The 23,071-nt window shown below is 40.5% G+C and overlaps 2 protein-coding genes across 2 annotated transcripts; one reads left to right on the forward strand and one right to left on the reverse strand.

The window, feature by feature from the left end:
* The first annotated feature begins 1,984 nt into the window (after nt 1-1,984).
* On the forward strand, nt 1,985-13,386 carry kdm2ba (lysine (K)-specific demethylase 2Ba). Its single transcript, XM_085368019.1, has 10 exons — nt 1,985-2,044; nt 5,366-5,590; nt 5,722-5,865; nt 6,771-6,857; nt 7,210-7,491; nt 8,877-9,691; nt 9,865-10,028; nt 10,116-10,277; nt 10,689-10,907; nt 12,714-13,386. Exons 1-10 carry the CDS (start codon nt 1,991-1,993, stop codon nt 12,893-12,895), a joined length of 2,334 nt encoding a protein of 777 aa, XP_085224145.1. The 5' UTR covers nt 1,985-1,990; the 3' UTR covers nt 12,896-13,386.
* A 1,368-nt stretch (nt 13,387-14,754) lies between these two features.
* Nucleotides 14,755-21,736, reverse strand: rnf34a (ring finger protein 34a). Its single transcript, XM_085368020.1, has 7 exons — nt 21,602-21,736; nt 20,858-21,076; nt 19,745-20,131; nt 19,231-19,293; nt 18,696-18,897; nt 17,251-17,280; nt 14,755-16,462 (listed from the first exon to the last, which is right to left on the reverse strand). The coding sequence occupies exons 1-7, from the start codon at nt 21,605-21,607 to the stop codon at nt 16,275-16,277; spliced, it is 1,095 nt and encodes a 364-aa protein (XP_085224146.1). The 5' UTR covers nt 21,608-21,736; the 3' UTR covers nt 14,755-16,274.
* Between the last annotated feature and the right edge of the window lie 1,335 nt (nt 21,737-23,071).

Below are 23,071 nucleotides of genomic sequence, written 5' to 3' on the forward strand. Positions count from 1 at the left end.
AAGAGGATATGATTACTAACCTGTCTTTCCTGTGTCCTTTTCAGGGTGTTTGGGCAAATGCTTCCCCGGGGGTCCAGACACCATTTAAAGGTTCCGGGAGAGGCCATGGGTTAAGGCTTGGGTTTCTTGGGTTTTTTGAGGGTTTTGTTTGTTTGTTTATGAAAATGTAAAATGTATTTGTATGTTTATTTATTGAAATTGATGTATTTAAGGCTGCTAGTTGTCATTAGATACAGTTTTGTGAGGGGAGCTATACTGTGAATACATGCTTCGTTCCACTATCTTGGTCTTCCTCACTGTAAATCCAGCCGCAAAAGGCCGCACTGTTACAGAGATGTAGAATATAAACACATCTGTCTGGAAAGCACTTTGGGTTTGCTCTTGTTTAAATTTGCCATGAAATATAAATAAAAAGGACGTGACAAAGTTCAAATATTTTTTCATATTGTGTTTGAAGTATTTTATTTCAGTTTCCTAAATATACAGATAATAGTAATTTAACACAATTCAGTGGGCTACATATTCAACTTAGAGGATGGAAACAAAGTATCAATCCTGCTATGCAACTTCAAGATGAGAATTTACAAATATCTGGTAAATCACAAATCTTTCAAAGTTTCTTGTTATCTTTAAAAAGGATATTACACAATGATAATGCAATGAATTTAAAAACAAGCTACAATACAAATTTAAAATATAAACATTTCTGCTTTGGTACAGCAGGTCCTTTTAGTGAGGTTTCAGTCAGAAAGTTTTGCAACACTTGAATTACCACAAGGTAACCACTTGTATATTTCCTGGCATTCAGTAGGCGGACGCACACTTTTTGTATCAGTGGGGGGATCTAGTTGTGGTACTTCTCTGTGAACTGCCAGAGTAGTCTGCCAGTGGGAGGGGAAACCATTCGGGGGCCAGACATAGCACAACCAAACATCTCACAGAGAATATTAGAAATGTTACTTTTTGCTTTATGTTGAACTGCTCCTGTGTCGTGAATACACTGACCTATGAATCTGTTCTTACACCGTCAGGAGCCCTAGACAAGATAATTCCAAAGCCATTACACTGTAGCTGGAGCAAACTGAGTTTCAACACTGGGTGGCGTCAATATGTTCATGTTCAATCTTTACACACACATTCTTGCTTTACATAACTCTGTGTTTAATCATCATAATTATATAACTAACCAAACAATGAGTAATACATACTTCACGTTGTGTTGAATCTGCTGTCAGGTAGGCTAAATCAGATAAGAAAGACAGTTCTTGACTGGGAAATCAAAGTGCTGTTTTTCACTTTTAGTTTAAGAGTGTTTACATCTAGCTACATTAGGTGAACTTTATACACTGTACATACATGGCTGTATAGTTGGGAATATTTTTAAAGTTTCAATTATTAAAAGTAAACACATTATCACCTTATCAACATTTGATGACAAACGCCTGAATAAACTCACTGAGTGTTTTTGAAGTTTAATGCTATTTGTAAACTGCTAAGCCCATAAGGATTAAAAGGTTAAACGCATTAAATAAACCTTTGAAGAATTTGTTCTGCCACTGAGTCATACAGCCCATAGACTGCCTACAAACGCCAAGACAAAAGCAAAGACGGACGAGTGTGGGAGGGAGACATCTTGTTTTACCTGCTTATCTTTACTTCCTGTTTCATCGACGTTGCGTTAACATGCCACGTTAATTACATTTAGCCGATTTTATTGTCATATGGATAGGGTGTTAATACAATAACGAACCATCCCAGAAACCTGTATATTTGTTAAATTTCTGTACAACCCTCTGCGTTTACGTTTCTTTCCAATACATTTTGAATTATAGTTGTGTCGTTTAGGTTTTTTACGTCAGTTTTGATATTTCCTATGGTTCGTGAACGCAGCCTGCAGAAGCTGCCTGTGTGTGTTTGGTGTGAGGGGGGGGGGGGCGAACTTAGCTTGTTCAGCCATGTTAGTTTTCTCAAACGATGAGAGAGAGGAGACATGGCCTTGTCACTGAGCGGAGACGATGAGGAATATGATTCAGAATCTGAGCAGGTATTTTAATTTCGTGAACTCTACTTTGCTCTGTATGCTTCTCGATTTAAAAAAAGGGTTTTGGCGTTTTTTCCTTTTCGTCAGTTACTTCAGGTGAATGTTTGTATCCGCTTTTCCTCTCTCTATGTAGGTTAGTCGGGTTGAAAGGAGAAGGTGTGTTTTAAACCTTATTCTTCGGTCAGCCAGGTAATAGCGAATAAACACAAAGCTAAATATTTGTACACATTTAAAAGAACTGGAGTTCCTCCTTTTTGTGTTCCGTGACCGTCCAAAAACACACCGTGTCCTCGCCTCCTAGACACCATCTATCTTGTTAGCCACAACCGACCCATTTTTGTACTGACCACCTCTTAATAGCGAGCAGCCTCATCCAGTGAGTTTACAGATCCGCGGCTGTGACCACAACCTCGTTATCACCCACTACCTTAACGGTGAAGGCCATCCGACTTTATGCTGGCCAACTTATGATTTTATCGTGCACTTTGGTTAACCTGCTATATCGAAACTGTTTTTCATGTGATTGATTTCCTCTCACTTCCAAAACTTGTCCCACAACTCTGCGCCTTTAAGAAAGCTTTAGTCAAAAACGTTGAGGAAGCAGGGACAGAGAAAGGGGGTGGGGGTGGGGAGAGGGTAACAATGAAGTGTCTCTACTTCTGTTACTTAGTAGTCCAGTGGCCCCAAACTGGGCAAATGGGTTTGATTTTTAACAGAAATAAAGCTTTAATGTGGCTTACAGGGGGGAACTTCTCATGAGTGGCATGGAGTGCATGCTCATTTGAGGTCAGCAGCATGGATACTTTCTCACAGGGCTCATTAGATATTGCACAAGTCTCTCCAGCACACAGTTGGCATGTACAGTTCAAGAGAAATGGGAGAAGTGCTGATGTAAGCGTCAGACCCCTGCTCTTACACAATGTTTATATCCACAACACTCACAAGCAGTGTAGCATCAAAGATCATATTTTGAAGTCTTCTGTTGTGACATATTATAGGGAGAGCAGCACATGTTATTTGTGCTAATTGAGCCCGGGCAGCAGATGAAGGCAAACGTGAGTTTCACTTGCTGACATCCACGCTGATGCTGAGTCAGAAGATTGTGTCACAGCAATATGGGCCATGTTTTTATTTGCAGGGTTCAGCAGCCAATTAGTGTCTGTGCAGAGACAGTGGATCTGTAGCGTAGTGGTTTACACATTTGGCTACTAAGTGATCACGGGAGGAGATACATCTGGGATTAAAAAAAAGCAGCCAAATAAAATTTGGAGACATGGAGGGAATGGAGGACATGTCAGTTTTTTGTTGTAGTTTTAAACTTTGCATGGACTTTATTTGCTCAGAGACTTGGCCTTACTTTAGATATGCTATGAGAGACAAAGTCATGTGAGATAAGGTTAGGGAAATGGTGAGGTATCAGCCACACCTGCAGCAACAGCACCTGTCCTTTCTTCTGTGTTTCTTTCTCATATTTCCGTATTAGTCAGATGGATTAATGGAAAGCTTGGCACCATGAAAATAAGCTTTGCCTGGTTTGATCATTTAGCCTGGTTTTGCATAGATGCTCTGTCAGCAGCAGCAGCAGGCAAAGAACAACTTCTTGAGCTGACAGCAACACAACAGAAGAAACTCTGATATGTAAAGGGATAGATCTAACAACGCGTTTCAAAATCCTCCTGGGGGAAAACGCTCCAAAGAGCAGTTTCTGTTAAACAAGAAGAAACATGTTGTCACTGTTGTTATTAGCAATTTGCCGTGAAGCTTCTTTAGCACATATTTAGGGCTGGTTTCTCCACTCCTTCCAGTGAATATCATTCAGAAAGCAAGAGTGACGTTATCGTTCGCCTGGAACATCTTGTTTTACCTGTCTGCAATGCCTCAGTATCATCTTCCACATAAGACAACCGCAGAGGCTTGAATGATCTTAATTTATTGTAATTTGGTGTTTTATACAAATGAATGGAGTAATAATTGGTGAAAGAGCTGAAATGAGCCGTCGTGCGTGGGCCGTGTGTGATTTCAGTAATAGAATAAGAATAGATGACATCAGGAAAGTGCTCAGAGCACAAATCATAGCTCCACTCTGAGCTTATTTTTATCCATCTCTCTCAGTTTTTTATTCAAACAGTTGCCATCAGAGAGGCAAATGTGTTGCCTAGGTAACCTCTCCTCCTGTGTGATTTGTCTTATTTTCATAGTGCTTTATATTGCCCTGCCATGGCAACAGGGAAGAGAGTAAGAAGGAGATGTGAGAAAATCACAAAATGAATTAAGGTTTCAGGATTCAGTTAGATAATTGGTTGCTTAAATTTCAGTCTGATCGTTAAATTACTGTTTTTATTTTTAGTCCACAGCATCACACTGTTGCTGCTTCCAGTGACTCAAATAAGAAGATTTGGAGTATGCTTTTGTCACAATTCTCAAGGTGACACCCTTAACCCTAAGCTTAACATGCACTGTGAGGATACAATTTCATTGACATGCCTACATTATGGGTACAGTTCAGTTTATATAGCGCCAAATCGCAACAGAAATTGCCTCAAGGTGCTTCATATCGTAAGGTAGAGACACTACCCTCACCACAGCTTTGTTTTTCTTTTTTTTAATTGTTAACTTGATTTAGAGTGAGTACTAGTTAACCCAGTAGCCAAGAAGCAAATCATTTGTTTAATCAGTAACACAATAATTGTATATCAAAAGCCTACAAACACCACTTATGTGTCGTTAATGTTCCATCCAATAGGAATCCAGTACTTTTTAAAGCAAAAACATGCAAATATTCACTGATTCCAGTTTCTAAAATGTGAGAACTTTTTACTTGAAATGGTAATCTGAATACCTTAATTTGGGGTTATTTTGAGAGATCATGATCAACTTTTCAGATATTTTGTTGACAAAATAATTACTTAGGAAATATTAAGGGAAATTAATTGATGAAAATTAATATTAATTGCTGCTTAAGTATAAACTGTTTCCACATGGCTCTGTTTGCCGAAGGATAGTAAAATCCCAAGTTCAAGGTGGAACTAAACTAAATTCCTTGTTTAGTTAAGGAATTTTTTAGTAGCTGGGTCATATGACTCACATGTAATTAAGCAGCAGCAAGAATAGCCTATAAATAAATACATAATGCATGCATCACAGTTTGATGGCAGTGCCAGTTTGATTGGATTCCTTGTGCTGATTACTGTTATTTCAGCCGTTTGGTCTGATATCTGTTCACCTGTTAGTTTGCTTAAAGGTCCTGTGTCCATGTTCTCAATGACAGAGAGTCTCTTCATTTTGAGTTATCATCTAATGTCTCTTACGTTTTTTGCCTTCCAGCAGCGGGCAGCTAACCGGCCCAAACCCAAAATGGGGACGTCGTCAGCTGTTAAGCTGCCGTCCAACCGCAGCTCCTCTGGAGCCCGCCGCAGGAGGACACGCTGCAGAAAGTGCGAGGCTTGCTTGCGGTCTGAATGCGGGGAGTGTCACTTCTGTAAGGACATGAAGAAGTTTGGTGGACCAGGGCGCATGAAGCAGTCCTGCATCATGAGACAGTGCATCGCGGTGAGTCAGTAGAGCTTTAGAGCCAAAATTATCCATGAAGACATGTAACACTGTCAGCTTTGTTTTTCCAAAGCATTCACTGCTTAATAAACTTTATTTCTGCTTGTTTTTTCTTTTTTCGCCCCATGCAGCCTGTGTTGCCCCACACAGCAGTGTGTGTAGTGTGCAAAGAAGCCGGGAAGGAGGACACACTGGAGGATGAGGAGGACAAGTTTAACTTTATGCTGATGGAGTGCTCGATCTGCAATGAGATCGTCCATCCCAACTGCCTGAAGGTACAGAAGGGCGCCTACGTTGGGAACAGCTGAACAACTCCACCTCATCATTACAGTCATTGTGACGGTGACTCACACTGTTGCAGTAATGTGGCAGGAATCTCAGATCATTGTAACATGACAGGAGTGACTCAGGCAGTTGAATCGCAGTCAGAGGAGATAATTGGGTAGAAATGTTGATGTTTACATAACGCTAAAAAAACTTTGTTTGTGATGTGGATCTTAAGATTTTACGGCTCCGACATGACACCATCACGCTGAGGGTTTCACTGAACACATGCTTAAGAAAGCTTAAGAGGTCAGGAGTTTAAAAACAAACTCTCAGATTAAAAAAGAAACTGTATTAGATCATGACCAAAAAGGGCAACACACTGCACACACCCTGTTTGTAACCTGTTATGCGAAAACACAATTTGCTATTTGCATATGTTTGGTCAAACCAGTTTTTGAAGCATGGTCTGCATGTTTGTTTTGCATGCAAGAGCTAAGAATTTTTAATGCCATCAGCTAAATTCCTCAAAAGAGTAGAAAACAAACAAACAAAACAGAAAAAAAGAGGCTGCCTCTTTGTGCCTCGTTACAGGTTTTTCCTAGCTGTTTTATTGTCTTGTTGCAGAATATATTTGGAACCTCATACAGCAGTTTAGATTTGTAACAGCATATTTAGGCCGAGTTGAGATCTTTAACTGTTTATACTTCCCTTTTCTGAGTAATCCATGAAGCAAGAGTTGGCATGTTTAACAGCGACTGAGGTTAAACTGTGCTGACCTGCCTAACAAGTACGCGTCACAACAGCCACTTTCACTTCCCTTGCCTTGTTTGCATTAAACACACTGAACACAAGACTAAGCGAGAGCTGGCAGTTCAAGTTGAAATCCGACTCATTTGGCCGTTGTTTTTATCAGGTGTGCGACGCTTCGGGGGTGGTGAATGATGAACTCCCTAACTGCTGGGAATGTCCTAAATGCAACCATGCTGGAAAGAGTGGAAAAGTGAGTACAAATATGTGTGTGTCACGGTTTTTATGTCACGTTTCAGCTCATCAAGTGTGTTTTGGAAACAAAAGAGAATTAATTAGCATTACAGAGCTTTTGTTGCTTTCATTATTTCAATATTCGGTTAAAGCGTGTGTTGATCAACTTGCCACTTCCTGTTTATACTTTTGTCATCTTTCACATGTGGCAGTGAAGCAGGAAACCTCTGACTGCTGTGTCTTATGTTCTCGGTCACATTGATTTTGTTTATTAAACCATAGGAGCACTTTTAGGAACAGCGTATTTTTCTTGTCAATATAGGCTAAAGGTATAAAGTTGTCTCGCAATTATTGTCCCTTTGGCATTGAAGCAAAAAAGGGGCCCGGGGTTCAAGTATGCCTCCAACCTCCCTGGCTCTTTGCTGAGGGAACAGAAGCCTGTGACAAAGGAGGAAGGGGACGCTTCTTCAGCAACTAAGAGGAGGTCAGACAAAGAGGAGACACCCAGGTACCGACCCGAGGAGTCTCTCAGCCGCCAGCCGCCGGTGCTTTCACCCAGCAACCTGCCACGGCCCCGGCCCGAGGACAAACTGAGGAAAAAGAGGAAGCTGTTTGATGATGATGAGGAAGAGGATCTCAGTGTGAGGAAGAAGGTTTGTATAATAATGTACAGTGTGTAAATGGAGCAGTATTTTGGGGGCTCTAGAGTGCGACCAAATTGGTCACAAATGCGACCAAATTTTTCAATGGTGCGACTCAAAAAAAATCCTAGTTCGCACCGGTGCGACCAGATGTTCGAGTAAAAAAAAAAAAAAAAAAAGTCTCAGTGTGGTCAGACATAGTCAGGGGCGGGACTTCTCTGATTGGCCGTGGTGCAGATATTCCTGTGGTCCTTCGTGTGTACGTTTGAAAGTGCAGGTGGATAGAATTCCGCACAAAGACGTAAACACAGAGCGTGGACCCGACGCATCAGAATCAGTTTTCTCTTTCTTGGCTTTCTTACCCAACAGCACGTGAATGTCGTCATTAATTCCCTCTGACTTTTGCTGTATTGCTTCCACCATGATAAAATCACACTTCATGCACAGCTTTCTCTCTCTGTGTACTTTAAGAATAGTTTCCCATCTCAAATCTCTGTTTTCGCCATTATTAATTCGCTTAATTACCCACCAAACTACCGCTGTTTACAGCGCTATCTGACGCTTTTTTTTTCTTTTCTTTTTTTAATGACCTCAGACAAGAGAGGGCAGCAACTTCTGCTGTTCAATACTGAAGAAATTTAAACTTTTTAAAATTATGCAAAATTGCAGAATATTTTTAAGGTTATCTGCTATAAAACGCCAGACTGTCTGAGGCAAAACTGAATTGAATCCAATCGGGACCTTGTAAATCTGAATCGAAAGGATTATAGAAATCAATGATGATACCCAGCCCTAGTGAGTAGCCTAGGCCTGACAGAAGTGGATGTAGCTGTGGGTAATAAGATGTAAAAAGAACTATTGATAACTTTTTTGTTAAGGCCTGATCCGTCTGAAATTCATAGCCAGTGCTCTGACAAGGAGCCATCATTCTCTGAACCTGAAAAAGCACAGTGTATCCAGAAAACACATGTGCTGCGATAAATGCACTGCCCAAGTGTCCCCTCTCCCCACTGCCTTTCAGCGGCAGGCAGCAGCAAACAGGTCGCCAGAGGAGGCCGATGTGATGATTCATTTTAACATTGTCTACAAAGTTACCAAAGAGTGCCAAAGCACTGCAAGCACAAACACTTTTTCAGTAACTTATCTTTCTTGTAGAACTGTGCTCCAAATAAAGAACCTTGTGTTGACAAGATTGTTAGTTAATCATTTCTAAATCAATATTGTCTGTATGGACAGCAATATTCCCCCCAAAAAAGTGCACATGTAAAACTGCAGTGTTAAGTGATGCAGTTGAAAAATGTGGGTGCGCCTAACTTTTAGGTGTATCAGTGCAAACGTGGCAAAAAGATCTAGAGCCCTGACATGTGGTTTTGTTTTTGTTTTTTTTGTTTCTCCAGGAAAGGTCAGATGATCCTTATTTTTCCAAACTTCTTCAACAAATCAAGAGAGAAGAGGATGATGAAGATGCTGAAGAAGAGGATGAAGACGGAAGGGAGCCTCTTTTCCAGAGCGGTGTAGAGAGGAAAGGGCGCTCTGGAGACCCTGAAGATGATGTGGATTACAGGGACTCCAAGAGCGACCTTTTGAATCTCAGCCTTAGAACACCGGTTGGAGACAGTGACCAGTCTCACTGTAGCTCTCCACAGGCCGGCCCCAGCAGTGAGGGCGGGAGCGAGACCCAGGAAAAAGGCCCGCGTCCAAAGGCTCGGCGTAAGCGGCGTTTACCTAACAGAGAGCTGAGTCGGGAACTGAGCAAAGCACTTACCCAGGAAATCCAGAAGACCGAGGACTGCATGGCCAATGAGAACCGGCAACCACTGAAGCCTGAACCAGAGACGGAAAACGAGGAACCCAAGAAGCTGTTCTGCAACGGCAATGAGCTCGGGGATCAGAGGGCCCACCTCAAGACCAAAGAGATGAATGGGAACTCCTGGGAGCTGCGACACTTCTACCCAAGTCAGATCACTCCGCTGGGCTTCAACAGGAGCACTCCGACAACCCGGCCGGTTCCTCCGCGCTCTCCACCCAAGTGTGTCCAAATGGAGCGGCACGTTATTCGGCCCCCTCCCATAAGCCCGCCTCCCGACAGACTGCCTCTAAAAGATGGAAAAGCACACATTATCCAGCGAGAGCTCTGGATGAAGATATTCCGCTATCTCACACACCAGGAGCTGTGTGTGTGCATGAGAGTGTGCAAGACGTGGAACAGATGGTAAATGCACAGCACTATCTCAACAGTGATTTAAAATATATTTCTGATGTTTACAGTTAGTGCAGAAGAGAAAAAAACCCTCTGAAATGTGGAGGAGCAGTTACAGTTTGGTTTAGAGTGTTCTGCCTTGACACAAAGACCTGACATTCAACACAAATCTTTATTTCTGCTAGGTGTTGTGACAAGAGACTCTGGACAAAGATAGATCTGAACCGCTGCACCTCAATCACCCCACTCATGCTAAGTGGGATTATCCGCCGACAGCCAGTCTCCCTGGACCTCAGCTGGACCAACATTTCCAAGAAACAATTAAGCTGGCTTATTAACAGACTGCCAGGTACTTAACTATAAGGGATTTTTGATCTAAGGTTACAGAACCCCCACCCCCCAAATCAGTGTTTTAAAGTGCCACTATATGTTTTAGGTCTGCGAGTGTTAAGGCTGTCAGGTTGCTCCTGGGCTGCTGTGTCTGCACTCTGCACCTCCAGCTGCCCTCTGCTGCGCACTCTCGATGTGCAGTGGGTGGAGGGACTCAAAGATGCACAGATGAGGGACCTCCTCTCCCCTCCCACAGATAACAGACCAGGTAAAGCACAACTACTATCATAAATGTGCCCTTTTCTCCTGCCTGCCATGCTGTTATGCATAAATGATACTCAAAGTTAAGTTTTAACAGCTGCAACATAAACACAGTTACTAATCATTTCACATTAACTTGCGTAAGTGTTAATGTTAAAACTCTTAGGTACTCAGTTACACATTGCTAACTATTTTATAGAGCAACTCTTGGAGTGGGAAGCTTTTCAGTAGCTGAAAAGGTTATTGCTCTCATTCCAAACCCCAAAATAGATTTTTCCAGGAGGCGCTGCTTTAGATTTACGTTTTCAAACTGAAACACAAGCGTGAACTTGAATGTCAGAGACTTTTATAATCTTGAGGTGTTGATCAAATTTAAAATTGTTCTGTGTTACTTTTTATTTGACCAACTAACTAACAGGCCAGCTGGATAACCGCTGCAAGTTGCGGAACGTGGAGGAACTGAGGTTAGCGGGGCTGGACATCACCGACACGTCTTTACGCCTCATAAGTCGACAGATGCCTTTGCTCTCCAGGCTGGACCTTAGATACTGCAACCATATCAATGACCAGTCAGTCAACCTGCTGACAGCAGCAGGGACCACAACCAGAGATTCCCTCACAGAAATCAACCTCTCAGGTGAGATGTTGAATCAGAGTGTGGAGTCATGGGAATATACAGGCATCAGGCTTTTTCATGTTTGTTTTTTTTCCAGCAGGCTTGCATACAAGTTCAGCTGGGCGGCTGAATTCAAATAAATGGCACACTTCCTGTCCTTTAAATAACCTGATGGTCAGTCTAAACTCATACTTCCATATAATAACACAGAAAGCACCTCTGTTAGGACAAAATAGAACTTGTCATAAGACATACAATGATTGATATTTTTATTGAGACTGGGTGTGTCTGTTTCCAGTGGCTCAAGTGTTTGTATTGTTTGTGTTGGTGTCTCTTTTGGGTGCCAAAATAAAAACAAACAAACATTGAAACTAATAAAACAAAACTGAAACAAGTAAACCAACTCTGTAAAATAAACTGCAGTCAAAATAAGTGTTTAAAATTATATAGAAGTTTTCAAAAGTAATGGAAAATACAAGACAATAACAACTCTTGTGTTAACCACAGAGGAAGAAGGCGAAATAGGGGGTTTTGCTAAAGCATCGATATTAGCCACTAAATTATTTAAATGCTGTGGGTTGTGCTTGATTGTTCCAGGAAATTATATACTTGGACTTGAGATGAATAAATAGATTAGTATACTTAGCATTGGTTAGTTTACTTCCTTTAATATGCTGCTTTTAGCATTTCAGCTACTGTGCACTTAGCTTGTGTTTTTTTTTTTTTTGTTTGAATTAGCAACGGTACTCAGAATTACAATCTTCTTTACTGTCATTGTGTAAAATGTAAAAAACAAGACAAAATGCAATGCTTTGCAAATATTGTAAACGCATATTTTATTCATAACAGAACATAGATGACATCTCAAATGTTTAAAATAAGAAAATGTTACAATTGTAAGAAAAATATTAGCTTGTTTTGAATCTGATGGCAACAAAATGTCTCAGAAAACTAGGACATGTACTTGGCATTGTTGTGGTGGGAGCATATGTTGTTCTAAAAGCTGTATATAGCTTTCAGCATTGATTGTGCCTTTCCAGATGTGCAAGCTGCCAGTTCCATAGGCACTAAAGTCCGCCCATACCGTCACAGATGGTAGTAAGCTGGATGACAAGCCCTCTCCTCTTTAGTCCAGAAAATCAGGTGTCCATGGTTTTTAAAAATAATTTGACATTTTGATTTTTCTGACCACATAACAGTTTTGCTCTCAATGACAGAATCATGCCTGTTTTTAGTGCTGCACCACCTGAGGGCCAGGAGATAACAGGCATCCGATATTAATTGTTGATCTTGTCTGCTGTGAGGAGATTTCTCCAGAATTGTGAGGGCAGTGTTTTGTAAAGCCTGTCTTCACTTCTAAAGAACTCTTAAGTGTCTCTTTAAGATGCACTTTTAATAACCAGACATTACTGGCCTGTTGCCAATTAACCTAATTAGTTTAAAAATATTCCCTCAGCTGCTTCTTCTTAGTACCACTTACTGTTTTGGCCTTTTGTTGCCTCCATCCCAATGTTTGAGTTTTTGTGAGACATGCTGCTGCCATCAAATTAAAAATGAGGTAATATTTTTCTTAAAATTGCACATTTTCTCAGTTTTTTGTGTACTGTTTTGAAAAAAGGAAATGCGCGAGATCTGCAGATCATTGCTTTCTGCTTTTATTTACATTTTAGTCCCAGCCTTATCAAAGTCCCCGGTTTACATTTATAGCAATAAAGCCCAGTTTTTGAATGCCAGATGTGATTAGTCTGGAGACGTATACATTTTTAAATTAGCAGGACTGACAGTTTTCTGTTCTTCTAACCCTTTTTCCTTGCCTCATTTTTTCAGTGTGTAACAGAGTAACGGACCATTCCTTAAATTTCTTCAAGCGCTGCGGAAGCATCTGTCAGATAGACCTTCGCTTCTGCAAGCAGGTGACCAAGGCAGCCTGTGAAAGGTTCATCGCAGAGATGTCTGTGAGTGTACCGTTTAAATTGAAAGAGGACAAATTGCTGCAGAAGATAAGCTAGTTCCCAACAGGGCAAACAATAAAAGGACTTCAAAGATGGTCTTTGCACTTAATGGAACAACTGGTCCTGTGATAAGTCTCTGAATCACTGTCAGTAAACTGAAGTGAAAGATTGAGGTTGACTGGATGGAAGCCTTGGAGTCTAATGTCAGGAGGTGACAAACATTCACTGGACGGGTTAAGAAGAGATGGCATGCATGTGTTTCTTTTGAGACTACTTTTATAAAGACCTGCTTGTAATTGACTCCTGGGTTATTTTTATTCCTTAAATATTTGAAAAACAGTATTTTTATAGCAGCAACATTTCATGAGTTTACAGTGTCTCAGGAACTATTATCACAGAGAGACTGTACCGTGAACTGAAAATGATCTCCTTCAGTTTGCCCTCTTGTAACAGTCTGCGTGCCAAAATGTACATTTGAATTTAACATCACTTCAGTATCAGAGAAATAAAATAGCATGTACAATATATCTGATCATAAAAATATTTAGAATGTCTTTTTGATGAAGATAAAAAAAATAAAAAAATAAAAAAAGATAAACAAATTTCATATTCTGTTACACCCTCATGCCTTCAGTTACATTACTACTTTAAACTGTGGAGTGTTTTTGCTTTATGGGGTTTTCAACAATATTTCAATATTAATTTATTGATTGTTTTTTTTATTACTGTTTGTATTTATTCAGTAAGTTGACATAGGTGTGTCACATAGCTGGGTCAAATAATTAGTACAAGTAATTTATCAGGGTGATTTAAGCCTGTTGCAGCTCCCAGCGGGTGAAGTTCAACACCCAAAAGTTAGTAACAGGAAGCTGACTGTCCCAGCAACTGTGAAACTGACTTTGTGATAATACAGTAATCCCCCACACATCTGTTTTCACCTGGTTCTGGTTTATATAATCTGCTAACGCTGACCTTTGCAAATAACTCATTTGCATAGTTTTGAACCTATACTCCCTACAGTAGGTGTTGTATTTTGGTTGTTGTGCTGTAATTGATCACCTCAGGTGAATGTGATGTTTATATTTGTAAATCCAAAAATGATGTGCTAATATGCATTAAAAGAATTTCATTTGTACCATTAAAGCGAGGCTTTGCTCTTTTCTCTTTTTTCCATATTCTCACAGGGCTAATAGATTTGACCTAATTTGTACATTTGGCACAAGCCTGTAGTTTGTACTGTTGCCTCACAGCAAGGTGGTCCTGGGTTTGAATCCACCATCTGTTCGTGGTCTTTCTCCAGCTTTCTTCCACAGTCCAAAGACATGCAGTTAGGTTCATTGGTGCTTCTAAATGACCCATAAGTGTGAATGAATGCCTGCCTCACTGTTAGTCGTGTGAAAGACTGGCAACCTGTCCAGTGTGTACCCCACGTCTCACCCTATGACATCTGGCATAGGATCCAGCCCCCTCATGACAGATGGGTGGATGACTTGCAAAAAAGTCATGTTTGCCAAATATCAGAGAAATACAACAAGAGGGTTTAAAATAATTTTCTTTTTACCACTTTTTGAAGTAGTGAAATTAGATCAAGTTAACTTTTGTTTGTGTTTAAGTTGTAAGAAATTATTGGATTGATTTTTGTTTTTGTTTTTTTCACAAATTTAACGCCATGCAATTTTAGAGAATGAAGTAAGAAGTGTGTTCTAAAACAAACCTCTCATCACCACCCAGGCCTTGTCTTGAACAATTTTGTGTTTGGAACTTAAAAGGCTGTGACATGATCACTTCCTCAGTAATCATTAGCCAGGACAGTAAAAGACACATGCAGATTTCAATTGAAATTTTAATTACCAAAATAAAAAGTTCAACATTCCCAAATACAAAGACCAAACCTAGCACACAATTAAACCCTCTGTAAAAGGAAAAAAGTGCAACCTGATCCGCTACTGTGCATGACTGTAGCGGACATCTTTACTGTAATAGCAGCAATTTTGACTTTGTGGGTTACAGTACAGAGCGAAAAGCTTGTGAAAGAGCAGGGTTTTGTGGGAAAATAAAAGCAGAGAATTTGTTTCAGGGGTAGGGGCAATCTAAGGAGTAGGATATGACCTATCTGGTGTAAAGCAGTGTCATGCTCTGGTTCAAGCAAATTAATGCAGATTAAACACATTTTAAATCACCTGACAGGAAAAATGTAAACCTCTAAATATAAACTGAACCCAATCCCTGGGCCACTTCAATCAAATAATTAAAAAAAAAAATAGATATATACATATCTCATATGGATCCATATATGCAAATATACATCAAGTCATTAACTTCTATTTACTTCCTATATCACAGGTGTCAGTAAACTCATAGCTATATCTTTGAATAGTTAGTTCAATACATTACTCCTACATGAGAAAATTCAACTCGTTAAGACACTTCATTCCATTCTCAACAATACACAACAAATAAAAACAAAACAAAAAAAACAGTTCCGCGGAAGGTGGTTGGGGAAGGTGGTGGGATGAGTTAGCACCGGTTTTCGTACTTTGTCTCCACTAAAGAGACAAATCAAGAGGTGACAGCGGAGGTTAGCTATTGCTGTAACGACAGACGTTGTGTGATCATTTAAAATGTGTAATGCATACAAGTAGCTATGTAACAAAATAAGTGAACAGAACAATTATATGTCAACTCCATCTGAAAAATCACAGCGGCTTTGAACTCAAGCAGCTCAAAGATAAGCACGCATTAACTCAGCTACTATTAGGTCGCTTGCGAGTAGTGGATCAACACAGTTGTGAAGAAAAGTGCTTTCTGGTCAAACATGCTGAGGAATCAACAATCCAACACTAACCCTCACAGCTGAAGGAAGGGGGGAGAAAAAAAAAGAAAAAAAAAAAAAAGGTGAGAAGCATAAGGGCATGACGCATTATTTGGCACCTAGTTCACACTCTCCTATGTTGAGCTTCAGCATGTGCCCTCGCCCTCATGAAGATATGTAGTCACTTGCAGCAGTTGTTAAGTGAGGTGCTCTCAGGAATGCCCAGCAGAGTAGAGAACCAGCTACAGTTTACAGGCAGATCTGAGGGTGAAGCGTTGTTTAACAAGACTGCACGCGGCTCGTGCCGCACATTCTTTGCTTTGAAAAACTGTAAGAAATACATTTAAGACATTTGAGAATAAACACAGATATGGAAGATATGTTAACTTGAGGAATGACTTGCTGGAGGGTACGTTCCTACGCTCTGCCCACTCGTGAAAGCGAATAGTCAAAATTCTTCAGAAAGACATTTCTTAGATTTCACTGTGCAAATAAAGTGAGACCTCAGGGAATACAAACATCCACAGACTGAGTCTTTTGGGGATTTGAAGGTTACGAGCTGCATTGTTGAGGTTAAGGTACAGTCTCAGTCTGAAGCAGGTGCAGTGGTGCTGCAGAGGTGCATTAGGATTTGAAGACGTGCACAGCTCTCACGACGTACTGCCTGCAGATCGGGCATTCATTCATCCTCTTGCCGCACTTGGTGCAAGTGACCATGTGTCCACACTCCAGGAGGACGCAGTCGATCGTAGCGTCCATGCAGATCCTGCAGAGGTTGTCGTCGTGAATCGTCAGTGGACAGTTCTCCCCATCTGCGAGAAAAGAGAGTGATATAACCACACAATGAGTAAAGGGTAAGAGAGCACTGGAATACTCAAAGCTTCACAAAGCACCCTTGTCTGATCGAGGTAGGTCATGCCCACAATCGCCTGCAAAATAACAACCCCTGCAGTTTCTAAGTGTCAAGATGTTACTATGTCAACCACACAATTTTGATCTCTAGAAGCAAGCTCAGAGTGAACACACAGGGCTGACATACTCCAGTTTTCAATATAATTACTTCACATATTCCACACACACACACACACACACACACACGAATAGATGAAGGAGATTGATCCACCATGAAAATCAATCTTCAATTTTCTTAAGTGGGATAAATGAACATTCAACTTTCATCCTCAATGCAACATCAATATCCCCTCACAGGAAGAACCACGTATGGAAATGTTTCAAAGAAATGGGTCGAATGGAAAATGAGAACAGGTTCACAACGAACACTGGTGCGGTGCAGATGGGTTCATAGATGGAACATGTGACCACAAGGTATAAGCCTTACCTCCAATGGCACCATTGCAGATGGGAGGGGGGAAGGTCATCACTTTATGAGGGAGGAGTAAAGCAAGCGCGAGACATATCAACAGGAGTCTAAACGAAAAACTCGTTCAAATGACCCTACCTGTGTGAGTTATCAATAGCACTCGCAGTAAATAATATTGTCAGAGGAAGCAGAGATATTTAGTTTCAGTGGTTAAAAACAGGATGTAGTTCCAACAATGACATCTAGGACACTGCACACAGAAGTTGGGTGAAAACTTACCTGTGGTTACAGTGCTGCTCACATTTTCCACTGCAAGAGAAATAAATGAAATGTACTGACACACTTCATTCGACCACACAACATGATGCAGTTGAAAAGGTTTGTAAACTCTTTGAAGTTAGCTGGATTTCTATGTTTAACTTGCTGATAAAATGCGGTCTGATATTAATTATAAACACAGCTCTACTTCTACTGTCTTTATTATCTTTATTACTGGCTCACAGTACAGGCTGGAGAAGGTTAACTCTACAGTTTATTAAATGGTACAGTCTGTTTTTGTAAGCAACCACAGCTTTTTTAAACATTTCCTATAGCTGCTCGAGACTTGCACAACTGTCAGGAGGAATTTCGATTCAAGCCGCCTACATAATGGTTTCAGTTCATCAGTAATTCTAAAATATCTTGATTCTTCTTTAGGTCATCTCAGTTAAATTAAGGTCAGGACTTCTGATTTTCTCCTATTCACAGCAATGGCTGTAAAAAAAGACTTCTGGTCCTCTAGATGTCTGTAGGACAGGGCCTCAGTGACTTATTTTGGATTATACCGAATAAGAAATTAGCTTTAGTTTGTAAATCTTGGTTATACTACATTCCAAAAAACAGGATTATGGATGTCGTGCTGCCGGCTTGTGATTGACAAGTTGTTAGCTAATAAGTAAGCACTTTCACTGTTAGCCTAGCCACCCTCATCAAATCAGTTTGTATTTATTTCTTTTTCAAATGAAAAAAAAAAAAAAAAGATGGCAAGGATGAAAATACAAATCTCAAGACTTCAAAACACAACATCAGAAACAAACAGATGACATCACGGTAGCTACGCCCACCTTTTACACTGTGCACTGACCGCGCTTCACAGATAGGTGTGAAGGACTTTTCTTCACTCCAAACAACTTTTAGGATATCCAGAAGATCTGTAGTAGTTTACGTTAATCGTATCCTATTGTTCAGTGATTTTTCTCAAAATTTACACATGACCAAAGATTTCAGCCTTCTGAGAGACTGAGCAGGCTGCTTAATGCTTCGCACCACACCAGTCGCTTTTTGTTCTTGAGAACAGCAGACTTAATAAAGACATGCAAGGACTGGTTACTAACCTGAAAGGTAACCTCTATCCTCTATTACCTGAACACTGGACTTTTTAGAGAAGTAATTAGCACAGAGGTTAATAAACTCTTCCAGCCTGGACTGTGAGTATCTATTCAGAGTCTTTAATAAAGATGCGACAAAATGAGTGTTTGTGTTTTATTAGTTTAGTCACATTTGTCTGTGATTGTTATTTAGATGAAGATAAGACCACGTTTATGTGCAAAAGATCTTAACTATTACAAACATTTCATATACTATAGATGATTTCTATAGGAAATAAAAAAAACAGGACTGCTTTAGAGCTGACAGCCCCCCCTCCCCCCACAGGATTTAAACACAGTAAGAAAGTTAATACCCACATGATTTCCTGTTCTCTTCAGTCTCCCTGTAAAGTCTGCTGACACGCTCCACCAGCTCCCACTTCTCACAGCACCCTGAATAGTTGACAAAATTCCTGGCCAGTATCTCTTTCAGCTGCCTGACAGACAGGCCCTCAATATCCCGTAAACTGGAGATGTCTGAGAGGGATGCTCTGGCCCAACGTCGAGTCTGAGGACTAACCTACAGGACAGGAAACACCACTAAATGAAATATTATGCACACAATACTCTTTTTTCATCATATTCTGCTTCTTGTTAATCATTATAATTTATTTGTTTGTTTGTTTTTTAAACTGTCTGCAAACATGAACGCATAACTGAGTTTTCATATCTCCAAGTAAGCAGAACTGTTTCTGGGATCTTAGATGAATAAAATTCTTTTCATTGATTTTCAACCCAAGTCACCCAAAAGCATCTAAGCATTCATCACACTGCTCTCTAATACTTGCACCACAGTTTTATCAGCAATAATGCATGAATTCACTTTTATTAAAAGGAAAATAAATAGAAAGACCTCAGGAGTGTCTTCACTGGGATCCAAGTTGAGAAGAGACACTGATGTACCGTCTCCCAAATCCTGAAAGGCAACAACAAACATCGTATGCACTGCACACAAGAAGCATGCCGCCAACAGAAGATTAGGATTAGACAGACCTCAGCCAGCCCATTGATACACTGGAAACAACAATGCCTGGTACGTTCCATTCAAAGACAAGCTTACTGCTCTATAATCAGGCCTGGTACAAGTATTTATAGTGGCTCCTGGCTGCTTGAGGTTGGGCTCTCTTCTAGCTTATTTGCTTTCTTTTATTGCTTTCTAGAGTCCTGATTTGTTTTTATTTAGTTGGTGTGCAAATTTAGCTGAAAGGATGAGCAGTGAACTCTAACCGACTCATTTTCTGGAAAACACTCACGTGAATTTCTTAGAAATGTATGCGTTGCACCAACAGAAAAGTATTACTACATAAATATCTGTAGAGGTCTGGAGAGTATGTTATTTGCATACATGTGTTTAACCTGGTTCTGACCTGGTTGGTGTCAGAGCTATCGCTCCTGCTGAGCGCTTCCTCCTGAGAGGCAGCGAACGCAGACAGCTCGGAGGCAGACTGTGTGGTAGAAGGGGTTGGAGTGTACAGGGAACGCGACTGAAGGCTGGTCATGTCGGGGTCCTCCTCTTCCTCGATTCCTTGATGACAGAGAACCAAGTCCACCAGATCTTCCTTCTCCCTGCAGGTGTCGGTGGGGATGTTACGCAGCAGCAAGTACTGACGCAGGTCCTTCACTCTGAGACGCATGAGCCGCGGCCGCTGAAAGGCCGTCGCCTTCAGCAAATGACACGTGGCACAAATGCGTAAATTCTCCTGAAGCACGGAGCACAGAGAGCAGAAGCTCTTCTTGCAGTCGCAGCAAATATACTGAGGAAGATAAACAAGGTGATGGAAATGAGGGAATTAGTGATTTATGCACACCTTCCGCCATGTGCTACTGCAAGGTATCTCATCGCAGGAAGACGTCACAGACAAAAATGTAACCCGTCTCATTCTCCTCCTTATATGCACATATATTTTATAATAAATATTGCTATTACAGTCAAAACAGGAAAAATACCAAAACCATTTAATAAATCACTGAATGCCACCAGAGCTTTATTGCATTTCTATCACTCACATCTGCTCTTCCCATGCAGACAGAGACAGGAGGTGCTTTCTTTCATGTGACAAACATCAAAGAGTAATAAATGCAAGATATGGGATTAGACCGGCATGGTGGTGTGCAGAGGGTTCAGACAGAGTGAGAGCCTGAGCATGAAGATATTAGAGCACTAGCATGTTGGTCCATCTGCCTCCCAACTTGTGCCTTTTTGTCCCAGGACAAATAAATATTCATCATGTCAGCACTCTAGAAAACCAGTTAGCCTCTTTTTAACTATTTGAATTCGTTTAAACCTTTATAATTACATGCTTTTTTCTTCAAAAAAAAAAAAAAAAAGAACACCCATTAAAAATGCACATGAGAAAATGAGCTAAGCACGCACACTCTCCATGCCCACAGTACTTCTGTCTAAATAATTCATTTAATATGTTTCCTCCTTATCAGACCAGGTAATATGTTTGTATTAGACAGAACACCCAGGCACCTACCTTCCTCCTGAAGACTGAGAAGGCCTGACCACAGGCCTTGCATACAAGACTGGGACTCCCTGAGCTGGTGGGCGGGTACGTGGAATATCCCGCACTGGGGGCAAATCTGAAGGGTCCAGCACCGGCCCCGAACCCTGGCTGCTGGCCTCTGACGGCCCCAGTACCCATGACTTCATTCAGCAGACCACAGCATGAAGCCCACATGGAAGAGGCCCCTGCCTGACATTTACAAAACACCTTTACTTCAGTATTTAGTGTCTTCACGTTGAATCCTGAAGAACATCTTGTTCTTACTGACAATATGTCAGCCACAAAGGCCCATCAGTATAATTTATACACGGTTACCACAAGCACCACAAGGTCACATATATGTGCATATTATACATGATTATAATACATGAAACTACTAGAAGGGGTTTGTACGAGCTGTTCATAAAGCACAAGATGTGAATAGATAAAGTAAATGTCAACAGTAAAAGCACTTAAGGTACCTAATGTCACAAAAAAGCAGAAAAAAAGCTAGACCAATATTCACCTGGAAACCTAATGTAACTAAATAATCTTAACGTCAAATCAGTGTTGAGTGACAGGTGCCAGAGTGGCTGTTTGTCCGGCCGTTTTGAGTATTTAGCCAGCACAAGCCCAGAAACGTCAGCGACCTGAAGCTTGCGTTAGCCGTTTGGTGCTAGCGAAAATCTAATCAGACAGATAATTGGAACAAAGGTTATGTAAAGAAAAAAATACCTTCATTGCAACTCCGGCGTGTCTACCAAGACAAAAGAGACTGTCAGTGTAACCATTGCAATGCGTAGCGTCGCTTATTTAGATAAAGTATCTTCTCTGAACGTAATGTGATGAAACCAACTCCCGAGTCCACCGCCGCTGTACTGCTGCTTCTGTGGTCTTATTGCAGCCAGGCGACGCATTAGTGCCACCTACTGTTAACTTGCAGAAATTGTCCACAAAAATGAACAAAAATATGTAGGCACTTTATAATCAAATTTCGCCAAAACAAACACAAATGAAGATAATAATTTTAGAAGATAAGATAGACTGATTCGCAGACAGTGATAATCCTATCTTTGCTCTGAAACAGACAAACAAATATTAATTTAAGTTTTAATTCATCATCATTCCACAAGTGTGCCCCTTCTAATTCTTCTCAGGTTGCCACTCTTTGAACCATAAACAGATACTTCAATAATGACTGTTATTTTTTTTAATATACATATGCTCTTGTAATTCTATTTATACGGAGCTTTTGCGAGATCTCGCAAAAGTCCGTCTTAATTTTTTTTTCTCCCATGTCCCCTGCGGGGCTCCATAGTTTTGGATGCGCTCGGCTCCAACCAATCAGACCAATTAATGCAGACGGCGCACTGTCACTAATCCCGTAACTGCACACTACCCATAATCCTCAACCGCCGTTGCTATGGAAATGAAGATAACAACAGCTTGGTGCTACCCGTTATTCCTTTATTTACTCTAAAATAATAACCAGCGATAATACGAAAATAAACTGGCCCAGTGTTTAATTATGTAATTACAAATTGCAAATGTTATTTTTTTATTTAATTTTTTTACAAATTGCAATATTTATCTACAGCGCGCCTTTAGCGACATGTCAACAGATCTTAAGCAAGGCGATTGGATGGTTCTTACTGCAATGCATCTTGGGAGTCGTAGTAAATGTATCTTTCAACTCACGGTCCTGCAGCGAATTTTTCGACTCGACACGAGGCAGATCCTAGCTAAGTAAGTTGTGATAAACTGTGGGTAATTTGCATGTTAAACTGATATTAAACTTGAAATGTTTTCACAGAGCAGTCTGTGTACCAAGAGAACTACTTCTGCAAAAGTTTATTTAATTTTATTTTTGGTGATGTATTCTCATGTGTAAGACACTTGCTTGGCCACCCAGCTAATGTTAGTACTGCTCTATTTTAGCAATGTATCTTTTCTGTAATCAATTCAGTTTTTTTTTAACCCTATTGACGTAATTAACTCAATATTAATGACTTTAATCTCGTAATTGATTTTTTTTCTAAATATGGTGTAATACTGCCTCGTAATATAAGTTATTTCTTTGGTCATAAATTATTTTTGTAATCATTTAACCAAAACAGACCTGAAATGATCCCTACATGTTCCATTTTCATTTGCAGAAATGACAAAGCCAAAAACCAAACCATGCCCTTCCTGTCAGGCTCCAAA

This window comes from Diplotaxodon limnothrissa, linkage group LG12 (assembly GCF_057381915.1).
Source record: "Diplotaxodon limnothrissa isolate DT_005_m linkage group LG12, D_limnothrissa_male_GT1.1, whole genome shotgun sequence".
NCBI classification, from domain to species: domain Eukaryota; kingdom Metazoa; phylum Chordata; class Actinopteri; order Cichliformes; family Cichlidae; genus Diplotaxodon; species Diplotaxodon limnothrissa.

Bases quoted from the DNA above. Each gene is read 5' to 3' on its own strand.
- kdm2ba (XM_085368019.1), top strand. From the start codon at position 1,991: ATGGCCTTGTCACTGAGCGGAGACGATGAGGAATATGATTCAGAATCT. The intron at 5,591-5,721 runs GTGAGTCAGTAG...CGCCCCATGCAG, and splicing joins TCATGAGACAGTGCATCGCG to CCTGTGTTGCCCCACACAGC. The intron at 7,492-8,876 runs GTTTGTATAATA...TTGTTTCTCCAG, and splicing joins ATCTCAGTGTGAGGAAGAAG to GAAAGGTCAGATGATCCTTA.
- rnf34a (XM_085368020.1), bottom strand. The intron at 19,294-19,744 runs GTCAGAACCAGG...GTTGCCTTTCAG, and splicing joins ATAGCTCTGACACCAACCAG to GATTTGGGAGACGGTACATC. The intron at 16,463-17,250 runs GTAAGTTTTCAC...CTTTTCTCGCAG, and splicing joins GAGCAGCACTGTAACCACAG to ATGGGGAGAACTGTCCACTG.